Genomic DNA, 12,888 nt, shown 5'->3' with positions numbered 1-12,888 from the left:
TTTCAAGACATACATATGTTGTATCAGTTGTATCAGTTCATATCAGTTGTATGCATTTAGCATTCGATGATGGTGCAAGCGTTTATAATATACAACATTATAAATTATATAAGATAATATATGTGATATATGTATTTTCGGGTAATATAAAATTATAAACTTTATTGACGGTAATACAGCTATAATTAAAAATGCGCCGTTTGTCTATCAATTTCAGTAATATCTTCGATAATCTCCTGAACTCGCGTTCCAATTTTTTTAGCTACGTCTGCTTTTTCGTTGTTCGGTAAGAAAAGATAACGCCAGACCAAATCACCGTCAATAATGCCTCTTGCTGGATTACCTTGATTTCGTATGTAACTTTTATACGTCCTAAATGAAAAAAAAAATTTGTATATATTAGCAATATATATTTCTGATTGCCACCAATCAAATTAGCAAATTAAATAATGATAAATATATAATCTTTATAATACTTGCCGATATGATTTTGGATTCAAGCCTGCAATATGACAAATATGTGTCACTAGCACATTTTGTAACATAAGCAGTCTCCGATATGTTTTTTCTGGTACTGGCAAAATATAGCCAAGACTGCCATCTAATGTTGCTGTAAAAAAAATTCATGTAAAAAATATACTTTATTAACAGATTATTTAAAGAATATGAATAAATCACATGTATTATTTATATAATCTCTATATATTTTTACTTACCATACATAGTCACATGTCTTTTGTCAGCACCGGAAAATTGCTTTTTATCATTTGCAGGATCAGAGACCCTACATCTAATGCGGAAGAAAGTGTTCACTTTCTGTCCTAGATGAAAATCCGCCTTTCTAATCAGCTTTTGACCTCCAAGACTTTCTCTCGACTCTGGCTGATACATAAATAAAGCTAGATTGCTCTCTCCATCAGCCAAAAAGAATCCTAAATTTGTGTTATCAATTAAATACTCTATTGTATATACTTCTGCAGGTCTAAAATCCTATAATAAAAATACACAAATTACTTAATTTAATGTAAATATAGCTCATTAATATTTGTTCGAAAAATTAATGTATCTACTTACTCTACTAACAAGAGAAAGTGTTCTATATTCTTCTTGAAATCTTAGTAAACTAATTGATTTATAAACATCAGCTATCAGAATAAGACTTTTAATACTTAGCATTTGATGGATATAAATTTGAGTATCGATAAAAGCGACTCCAACAAGGTCATTATCCTTCAACTGCCAAATATAAATCTGCAATAAAGTAACATAAATTTTTAATATTGTTTACAATAGACACAAAATTCTTGTAAAAATTGAAAGGAAATATACCTTTTGACCAACAGCTGAAACTAAAAATCCTGATACTTGAGTTATAGCAGTTATAGGTCCCTTTTGTTCTTTTGCATAAATTTGTTTAAATCTATTTTTAGTTAATGGCTGGCCAGGTTCAGGTACTACTTCTATTATGTCAAATATAAGTATCTGAAAATTAAATAAAAAGAGTATAATAATCAATAAAAAGAGTAAAAGTAATCAATCGATAAGATTTGAATTTTTCTTGATTTGTAGAACTTACACGTCCTCTGCTTGTAATATCTTCACCATAATTATAATTTGTTCCCAATACTATATAACCTTTCAAACCAGACCTCGTTCCTTCATAAGCCAGAGATACATTCTTTAAACACGTGACGTGCTCCCATTGTTCCAGCTCAATTTTTGTATTGGGAATAGTTTCCCATGAAACTGGAGAAAACAATACAATGGAAAATTGTTCTTGAGACGGGTATAGAAATCTTTCTGGACGCTCTTCTTCTGTAAATTCCTTGTCTTCACCATTAAATCTGTAGTAACTTTTCAGAGGTTCTGCTATACTTGTTATGACACAATAAGTTTTGCTTTCTAGATGATATGTGACAAAATGTGGGGTACATCGTAAGGGGACTTTCCTAACTGGCCAAGGAGCATCGTACGATAAGTGTGTCGGCAAAACGCATATCCGTAATTCCTCCTTTCTATTAAAGTATAGGAAACCTTGTGGGCAATTAACATTATTAAAAGCGGCGAAAGACGTGATGGGACCATCGATGCCCATTGGATGCGTGCGTAATTCACCGCGTCCGGTTAAAAATATCCAATGAGGATAATCGCAGCAGATAAATACACCATTGTATCCGGCAATGTTGCTAAAGTAACGCATCATGCAAATGCGAGTCTCGCTCGCGTTCATGGGCATGTCCTCTTCCTTCGGTTTCGGACTTAAACGTCCTGGGATTATTCCATGTTCTAATTTCTTAAACCTCAGTTTTAGATATCCCTTTGGGTACTTATAAGCTTGATAAATTTGCAGCTCCGAATCGAGACGTACCAAGAGCATTGGCCGATTTCCATGATGTCCTAAAGCGACCATCAGAATTTCACGAACCTATAGAGAAATATATATTTCTTACTAACATAAAAGTATGTTATTGCTATAAGAAAATGCCAAATATATTTGTAAATATATTACCTGCATTTCGGGATTAGGAATCTCATTGACCGGTGCTGATTGCAATGTCGTAGATTCCATGCTGTCGTGCAACACGTATTGACCATAGCCAAAGTTACGAATGAGATAAGAGAGCCGTAAATCCGGTAAAGAATAAATTTCCAACGTCCCACTATCTCTATATACAAGTAGCCAATATGTGGGTTTTATTTCCTGCAAATGCCTCTGCCACCAAGGTGCCTTCTTAGAAACTCCATCCAATGGTTTCTGATATGATGGTGCAGGCATCTGAAATGCTGGAACATCGCCGTATAACAGGTCGTCTTCGTTGTCGATATTACTGAGTAGAGAAGGTTCCTCTACATTATGCTCCTCTTCGACTTGCTCGTCGTCCGTCGTCTCGGACAATTGCGTCGTAAAAATCCCGCTTACATCTCTATAAGTGCATAATGCCTCTATCTGAGGACGAAACAGTAAATTGGCAGGTTGAGCGTGCAATCTCGCTGTTCCCCTCACTTCTCTAAGTGTCAACAATACCACTTGTCCATCTTCTGAGAGTAGTGTTACATATGGATCGGCACAACTCGCATGCACAATTGGACAACCGAGATCTATAGGCATATGTTGGATTTGTTCAATGCCTTGTAAGAGGCGCACTCCCATTTGAGTAACTTGCACGATATATCTATTGGCACCGAGATTACCGGCGAATACTGTACTTCCTTGTGTGCTGAAGCCGCTCTGGTCTACTTCGTTAATTTCCTGACCAGTTTGCAGAATCATGGTTGAATCTTCTTGACTCAATATTAAGAAAGCGTGAGATCCCTCCGCTTCTGCTTTAACTTGTTCATCATTATTTAATGTACCGATAACGGTCCACATATCTTCACAGCCGGGTAGTTCAAATGTTGTCACAACCTGAGGACGAATGGAACGTTGTAGAACACAAAGCGCGCCGTTTTTGCCATATCCTGACGTCGTCACCAGTTCAACGTCAGGATCTTGATTATGTAGGAATTCCTCTGACAGGAAGGCTGGTTCTCCCATGGAAATATTTCCACATGGTCCAATATTTAATAAGCTGTCGCACACTTCAAAAATATATGATGTGATTTGAATGGATGTATGAGTTTCGCTCCCATACACTTCCAATTCTTCTGGATCTTTAATGTCTAACACGTCCGATGCCATCCAGTCACCGAGAAAGTCTTGCTTCGCCTTCTTGGCTGGGGTTTCCTCGCTTTCGTTTTCGTCAATAGTAATCTCATTATCACTCAGATTTTTTAAAGTTTCCGGTTCCTTCTCGGTGAATCGTAATAATAATGAATTACCGAGTCGAGAGCCAAGGAAAAGATAATTGTCCTCACACATACATACACATGACGTTAATACACTAGCTGCCGCCTTATCGAAGTGAAATCCACGCACAGATCGCATACTGTCTGCAAAGAGGGACAAAACGTAAAGTTCTCCACTCTTCAAAGAGATAACTAAACGATCTCCAGATATAAATGCGACCTGTGAACCTTCTAAACTCATTTTTACTCCCTCTTGTGGCTTTAATGGAAAATTGGTGCTTGTGTCTGCTAAATTATTAAGTGATACTCCGTAAGGAGGTATGCTTTGATTTAAATAAATAAGTGAGTTAACTGCCATTATCAATGTGCCACCCAATGGTTTTTTCACAGGTACAACTTGATAACAATCGAATGGTAAATTAGAGACGGACCAAATGATAGGATGTACCCTTTGCTGAATGTTTAAGGATATAGCAACCATTGCGCAAGTGTCCTGTCTAACCGCGATGCGTCCTGAAAACGTTCTTACTGGTTCGTACAGAATTAACAGTGTAGGTTCATAATATCCATACAGAAATTGTAAGTCTATCACATTGTCCATTTTTTCTTCCAGTGTTTTTAATACTATCATGTACGAGGATAATATGGGAGTCTTGTTGGAGGATGTTAACTTTGCGCTATCAAGCAGGTCACCATCATCGAGGCTGGGATCCTTTCGGAAAGGTAGCACAACCAATTTTCTACCATATATTAACATTATTGCGCATCTTCCTTCAGGATCTACCCTTACTATTGGTATATGATGATGATTCGTCCATCCATCCTTTATTTCTTCCTCCTCAAAATAATGCAACGACACTGTCCTCAGATCATGAATATCCTGATCGTACTCCACAACAGACAGCTTTGCATCGCGAAAGCTAAGCAACAGAGAATCCCTCTGCGAGCCAATGAGATGAACAGCCTGCATGGACATGATATTCCCATGCAAGGTGTACTGTGCCAAGCACTCCAGCTTCATCTTAGGTGGACGGTTTTCCGTATATTTCTCCCTTCTCGTTATGTCGATGTCCGGGATCAGGCGAAACACCCGTATGACATTCGCGCCGGCGACCACGAGGCATTTCTCGGTACGGTTGAAAAAATGACACGTGATCGCGTGCTCGACCCCCGTTGCAGGATGAGTATTTTTGCATATGGAATACATGATAATTACTAATAATTCTGCTATAAACTGTCACAGCACGAGCATGTTTTTCCGATGAAGAGGTTGGATCAGATTTTCTTTTAATGAGTTTTATCGCGCCTCTAGCTGGATATCTGGCTCTTCGACTTTTCTGGGTGTCAACTAGTCTCCTGTTGAAAATACAAACGAAATTTTTTAAGTTTCAGTTAAATTAACGAATTGAAGAATTCAATAATATCAGAGAATATACACAGTACACATGGTAAACACACAGTATACATATATACCATGATATTGGCAGAGAGAAGACTGAGAGATGTCATGGTCTGTTTTTAGGTGATCCCTGAAAGCGATACTCCCTCTATGGACATTGAAAATGTGGATATGAACTACAAAGCCAATGTCTATGAATGTTCTCAGAGGGTAATATATAATGTGCACAATTTCTGGTTTTGTTCCGTGCTATGTGCACGAAATGCCGGTAGCACCAGAGTATAACAATCATTATTTTGAAAATAATATATAAATATGATAAATAATAATTTTTATAAAAATAATTTTTATAAATTACCTATATGTGTATGTATGTGTGCCCATACGTTGTCCAAATGATTTTAAATATAAGAATAGACTATATAAATATCGGCGTATGTTACCGCCGGAATAGCTCTCAGGTTCATGAGAGTACTGAAACCTCCTCACCTGGCAAATGCCTTCGTTAAGGCGGAGATATAGGGGAGGAAAAATTGAGGAGGAACAATTTTTTTATTTATTTTTATTTTTTTTAATAGAGTTTTTAAACACAGAATATAATACATATAAAAAAAATATATTACATAATTATAATATATACAACGTAAATTATAATTAATTTGCAATTACATAAAACACATTACAAAATATTAAATTATGTAATATAAAAATAATTACATTACAAATATATATATTACAAAATTTAATGCAGAATATATAAAATACAATGCATTAGAAATATGTATTACAAAATATAATACAAATTTAATATAAACTATAATTTTAAACTTAATACAAAATAAAATTTATTACACGAAAGTGTCCAAAGTATACGTATATAATATAAAATTTACTAAAAATTTTTGCATAGACCAGACAAGACTGATTAGTGATGATTAATTACGCGGTATTTATTATTAATAATCGACATAGAATAATAGAATTTAATTAGTTTTATATAAATAACGTATAAACGTAAATAATCATGATCAAAAGAGTCATTAATAAAATTATTGATCATTTCTTCGATTGTAGAACAAAGTATTTGCATTATTGACGCATTTCGTGCAGACCATGAAAAGAAATATTTAAAACGTGTAAAGATAGAACAAGCTTTGATGTAAATCAAAGATTAAATTACAAAATAAATTGCGATTTAAAATTCGCGAGAAAACGCGACGAATAAATAAATCGACAATAATCGAATATTCAATTGCGAGATACGCATAATTTTTATAATATAATAATCGAATCAATAGATACGCATGAGATATAATTATTATCACACAAATGTTGACAGACGAAGATATTTTAGCAAACATTTGTGATCCGTATTGTTTATGAACATAAAATTCACTGTCCGATTTATTTGCGATTAATATATACGCGACTTTATACGAATTTCACGATTGAGAATAAAATACATATCCTATTTCGCGCATGATTAGCTGAATAAGAATAAATGAGCTCTAAAAGCTTTAAAATATAATTAAAAATCGCGTTGTGGTCACATTTAACAGAAAATAACGGAACGAATGATTTTCATTAATATAGTTATCGATCGTCTTTTAAATTATAGAAGAAAATATTTGCACTACCAGCATTTTGCACGAACTATTAAAAACAATATTCAAAGACGTGGAAAGATAAACAAAGCTTCAATGTATAAGTCAACGATTAAATTATAAGATAAATCGCGATTTAAAATTCACGAGAAAACGCGACGAATAAATAAGTCGATAATATGCGGAATATTTGATCGCGATACGTATAATTTTTATAATATAATAATCGAAGCTCTCAATAGATACGTGCGCGATATAATTATTATCACATAAATATAAAAAATCAAAAATATTTCAACAAACATTTGAGGTCTGTAATGTTTGCGAATATACAATTCACCGACCGATTTACTTGCGAATATTTATAAGATAAATCGCGATTTAAAATTCGAGATAAAACGCGACGAATAAATAAATCGATAATATTCAATTGCAGATACGCGAGTGACATACCGGTATTATCCGATAAAAAGAGGAGTGATCTTAAAAATGGAGAATGATTAACATCTTGTTTCTACATCAGATTTCACAAGATCAATCTGCGAGGAAAAGTTAAGTGATCCATTGAAAGTCGGGAACTTCACTATAGGAGGGAACGAATCCCGGATCTTCCGGACTATTCCCAATAGCAATGATTTCAGTAATAAATCAACGACAATTCCCTCGTCATTATCTTCAATTCACGAAATTGATATGCACGTCAGATAACATGTTCTTCCATTACTAAGAAATATATTTTTTTATTGAAAATTAAATGGATATAACGATCTTTTTTATTGAAATATGATTACGAACGATTATATTTATAAATAATAAAATACATGCATTATTGGAGTTTGTGTTAAATGTGCGAATACATATAATTTGGGGTACCGTTTGCGCGCGCGAGACGAATCGAACCCGATAACAGCAAGATTTAAAAAATTTCAATTCGAATAGTGTGCAAAATAAAATAAATCAAATAATTTTAAATACATAATTAATTCTAGATTAATTCTTTAGATTCTTATTCTTATAATGTTTAAATTAATAATTTTTTTTCTTTTAAACAATATCTTGCTGATATAGGGGTACCCATTCGATTCGTCTCAAAATTTTTAAGTATTCGCACATATTATGTAACATTCATGTATAATTTCGCGTATATATAATATATCATATTAATAAAAATTATAAAAATATTTTGGATACGTTAATTTGTGCATGTATTTTATTATACATATATATAAAATGGTATATATCTAAAAATTCTAACTAATATTCTACAATGGCGATGGGTCCAATTCCTGCAAATAGTTTCTTAAAAGAAACTAAAAACTAATATTAATATCCCCAGTACCTAGAAATAATTAATAATTAATAATAAAATATATTCGTTCGTAATCATTTTTATCAAACAGTTAATAAAAACTATTACAATATGAAATTACTTGAAAAATAAAAATTTATACACAACGCTATATCCATATTTAATCTACTATTAAATCTTTCTGGCATTAGACAATAATAATTCCAATCTTAATAATGACAGAACATATTTAACGAAGAAAAGTATAGATGCATTTCTCTCACATCTAAATATATATTACTTAAATTAATTCGACTTTAAAGAAGCGCATGGCGTTCGTCGTTGAATGACTACCGAAATCATTGCTGTCGGAAATTGCCAGGAAAACCTGGGATTAGTTCCATTCTTACAATAAAAATTCCCAATTTTTAACAGGGCACCGAACTAGACGTCGCGAATGGATCTTACAAGAACCGATGAGAAATAATTCTCCATGATGAAAATCGTTTCGACTCCTCGGCGGTACGAGCCACGCAACTTTCATTAACGTTTATCTAACGAAAGGAACAACGATAACTCTTTTATTAAAATGATAATCTCGTAAAAGAACGCGAGAAAAACACGGTGTTTTCGCAACCGTAATTTATTAATTTATGAATATTTTCCGATACGAAATTCGTAAATACACAAATATAACCGAAGAAACAAATTATTAAATTGATAATAATTAACTCGCGATTCTATTATATCGAAGGTGATCGTTTAATTTTATAAAGCTAATATTTAATCGTTGACTTAACACATCGAATTTTCACACTCTTATTCCATATTTTTGTATATTTAATTAGCGCATAATATTCAGGAATATTATTTCACGAGAGGGACAGCGGTAAGATCCTTTATTAAAATGGCAATTTCGTTTAAGAATAGGGAAAGAATGCGGAAATAAATATGATATGTTTCCGTAATTGATTAATTTTACGAATATTTATTTCGGATACGAAATTTGTAAATACATAAATCGAATTGAAAGTAAATCATTAAATCCGTATAATAATCGACTCGCAATTTCATAACATCGAAGGCGATCGTTAAATTTTGTGAAGCTAATACTTAATCGCTAACTTAACATCGACTCTTTATACTCTTATTCGATATTTTTTTACTTTTAATTAGCAATATTTGCGAATATTATTTGAGAGGGACGGCAATAAGATCCTTTATTAAAATGGCAATCTCGTCTAAAAACGCGAAAAGAACGCGGAAAAAGCACGGTATTTTCGTAATCATAATTTATTTCATGATTATTCAGTTCCGCGCGATATGGAATTTATAAATAGATTTCGAATTTATTAATGATTCTTTGATATGAAAATACAAACAGTTACTCTTTTAATGAATATTTCAAAAATATATACTATAGAATCAAATATGTTAATTTAATGAATTACTATTATATAATCATTATACGTATACTTTGGATAATTTTTCGTGTATTATTATTATGTAATTTTTGGTGTAATTTGCATAAGAATGTATTCATGATATTTCTTAAACACTAATAATTATGTACAATTTTCTTAGTATTCCTGAAAAAAATAATTTTAATAATTTAGATTTTATTTTTAAAGCATTTTTAAAAATAAGTTCAATTTCATTTTTTAAACTGAAATAAAGCCAAATTACAAATTTCTATATATTGTATTAGAGTGCTAACACGGCCATATTTCATATGGTAAAATATAAAACAAAAGCAACCATTTATAATTAGGCAGAATTTATGCCGGGTATCACAGAATTTAACGTAATACTGTCACTCTCGAAAGATGCAATTGTAATTTATATAATTATTGCTTGTATATTTATTTTAATACTATATTTTAATATTTTATAACTGCTTATATTATTTATTTTTATCTCGTTGCAGTTTATATTTATTTTAATAAATGCCGGCAAAATGAAATAACACAATATGTATACATTAATCTAATCTGTATATGTATCCTGCCCAATTGTTATCCTGACTTTAGTTGTTAGCAGCCTAGTATAATATATAACATTTTTATAATATAAAAATTTTCTGTACAAAGTATCAATAAAAATTGATTGATATTATAATAATATATATAATTAATAAATTTTTATAGTAATGCATAATTTATAATAAAATATAAAATTAATATGTGTATAACACATCATATTACAAGTTATTTCATTAATTAATCATTTGGCTTTACATTAAGTTTAAAAACAATATCTACAACAAATTCTATAATGGATGAGCTATACGAATAAGATATTAGAATAAGATAAGTGAATAAGATAAATACGCGTTATAAGAATAAATTAGCATCAGAAGTAATTGATAAAATTTTTAATGTTCTTTTCAATAAATTAGATAAAATTTATACAAAAATGATCTTTTCTCGATCTTCTTAATTTATAATTAAAATACTGCAATATATTTTCGCGATGGATGCAATACATTTCGAACGAATTTATTAAAAGTTATTTAATCTATCCTAGCTCATCCATTTTAAGGCAACGGATTTATCTACAATCTCTACCGTTACCTTAAAATTAAATAAAAGTTTTTATCACTCACCGTGGCATTGATGTGCAGCAGCGGAGTTGTCGTTATCGAAACTACGTTGTCGTTAAAACTACGTGTAACATACAAATATAAAATTCATTTATAACAAAGTTCAAAATACAATCAATATTTCAAAAAATTATTATTGTGCGGAATTTCATATCCGTTGTGTAAAATAATAAGCAGATATAAACACGTATGGGAAGATTTTATATATTTTGAAATTATTTTTTAAATAGAAATTTTTATATTTATAAAATTCTTTCTCTCTAATTCCTTTAAATTAAAAGAACGAATTATTATGCGTACGATTTATAATAATTAATATACAAATAATAAATATTCACCATCAGATTGCTTCGCGGATGCAAGATGCCTCCCTCAGGCCTCTTCCTCCTCTGACAATAGTTTGTTGGTCTGTAACATACAAAGAAGATTCAAATTGTAGTCACGGTCAAAAAATTATTATTATATGCATTTAATTTTATATCCGACGCACATAAATAATAAGCAGATAAACAATTTTATAAATTTTGAAAAAAATTCTACTAATAAGTAATAATTTAATAATTCTATTAAAAGCTATTCGAACGTAGAAACTTTTAAATTACAGTTTTTATGTAAAAATTTCTTTCTTTTTCTCTTGTTTAAGTCATGTAAATAAAAAATTAAATTACGCGATTAATTACTTAATTTAAATCGCGCGTACGCAATTAATAAATAATTATATATAAGCGATAATTTATTTACCATAGAGTTCCTTCACAGGTGCCTGATGCCTCTCCCAGGCCTCCTCCTCCTCTCATGTTGTTGACGCGCGATACTTTCAACGGCACTCCCGCACTCACGAGCGATATTTTTATATCGCTATTTTCGCTATTTTACGCGCGATACGTAAGTCCAAAAGTTCCGCGAAAACGCGACGACGCGAGAATACTACAACGCGAAAACGCGGTAACGAAGCGCTTGCCGTCCACGGCACGTTGACGGCACCGACGACGCGAAAGGGTACTTAGCTTCCCATTCAGGCACCTTAAGATTTATCATAAATAGAAAAATTTAAGATAAACCTCAAGGCACCATCCAAGTACTAAGCCCTCCCACCGCGACAAGGTGTACCCCATGGGAGGGTTATATTATATATAATTTTATATATAATATAATACATAATTTGAAATTTATTTTGTAATATAGTACATAAATTTAAATTCGCAAATATAAACGATAAATAAAAATATAAAGGAAAAGAGAACATCTATTATACAAAGCAATGTTCAAAATAATTGATTTTAAACCTAATTACTGCGCGCAATTAATTTTTACATTTTTACTTTTAAATATATATATTTTAATATTATAAACTGTGTAATTACAAAATAACTTATATTTCTTAGATATAAACTTTTAAAAATATGATAAATAAAAAAATTTCTATTTTTTTATATATGAAATATTTAAATAAATATATTAATTTGAAATGTTTTATAAAACATAAAAGTATCTGAAAATATTAATTAATAAAAAATTTTATAAATGTTTTAATTATTTTAAAATAAAATGGAATATTTTTTATAAGTATATGTATTATATATTATATGTTACAATTTAAAATCACTATTAAATCACAATCAATGAAATAAAACGAAACGAGAAATATATATATTTTGAATATATATATTATTGATAAATAATTTATATATTGTTGCGCCCGCGGAACGCGGTATATATCGAACGCGATATATATCGAACGCGCGCGACACAATCGGCAAAATACATAACATACGCTGACGCTCGTAAATAATAACGCGATTTAAGGTGCACAAGAATTTTAATAAATCGCGAGTAACATACAAGAATTCAGAATAATCGTAAAACGGATCACAAATAGACGCGCGTCCGCACAACTTGACAGCTGGGCTTAGACTCTCTGACAGTCGTTGTTTATAACAATATCTTGACAACGCGCGCGAAAACGATCTTCTTCGAAAGAATTCAACGGGTGACGAATACATTCAGCGGAACGGGACGCGGGGACGCAACAATATAATAAATAATGAATGTGATAAATAATTTATATTAATGACTTACATCATATCTTATTGATCCATCCACTTCCAAAACCTCCTTTTTTCTTTTGCTTCCTTCGCTCTTTTCTCGTGGCACTTTAATCCTCGTTGCACTTACACTTATTCACGAAAAGTTCCTTGTTGCACTTGCA

General features: G+C 31.4%; 1 protein-coding gene and 1 long non-coding RNA gene across 2 annotated transcripts; one reads left to right on the top strand and one right to left on the bottom strand.

The window, feature by feature from the left end:
* Positions 1 to 18: 18 nt before the first annotated feature.
* On the top strand, positions 19 to 999 carry LOC145968073 (uncharacterized). The gene is made up of 3 exons (XR_014437660.1): positions 19 to 170; positions 263 to 352; positions 774 to 999. It is a non-coding gene; the product is annotated as an uncharacterized LOC145968073 (long non-coding RNA).
* On the bottom strand, positions 135 to 11,786 carry Cpsf1 (cleavage and polyadenylation specificity factor subunit 1). Its single transcript, XM_083093304.1, has 10 exons — positions 11,421 to 11,786; positions 11,018 to 11,087; positions 10,683 to 10,740; positions 2,510 to 5,142; positions 1,577 to 2,425; positions 1,330 to 1,482; positions 1,075 to 1,251; positions 717 to 990; positions 481 to 610; positions 135 to 372 (listed from the first exon to the last, which is right to left on the bottom strand). Exons 4-10 carry the CDS (start codon positions 4,991 to 4,993, stop codon positions 186 to 188), a joined length of 4,254 nt encoding a protein of 1,417 aa, XP_082949430.1. The 5' UTR covers positions 4,994 to 5,142; positions 10,683 to 10,740; positions 11,018 to 11,087; positions 11,421 to 11,786; the 3' UTR covers positions 135 to 185.
* Positions 11,787 to 12,888: the final 1,102 nt, after the last annotated feature.

The sequence above is a fragment of the Camponotus vicinus genome, unplaced genomic scaffold, assembly GCF_025532165.1.
Source record: "Camponotus vicinus isolate PSW18456_S1 unplaced genomic scaffold, iyCamVici1.0 SCAF_3, whole genome shotgun sequence".
NCBI classification, from domain to species: Eukaryota; Metazoa; Arthropoda; class Insecta; order Hymenoptera; family Formicidae; genus Camponotus; species Camponotus vicinus.
The sequence above is the reverse complement of the archived record's forward strand: the minus strand, read 5'-3'. Positions and strand labels throughout refer to the sequence as shown.

Coding starts and splice junctions, on each gene's coding strand:
- Cpsf1 (XM_083093304.1), bottom strand. CDS start 4,993: ATGTATTCCATATGCAAAAATACTCATCCTGCAACGGGGGTCGAGCAC. Junction 1,252..1,329: donor TTTCAGCTGTTGGTCAAAAG/GTATATTTCCTT, acceptor ACTTTATTGCAG/ATTTATATTTGGCAGTTGAA. Junction 611..716: donor AAGACATGTGACTATGTATG/GTAAGTAAAAAT, acceptor TTTTTTTTACAG/CAACATTAGATGGCAGTCTT.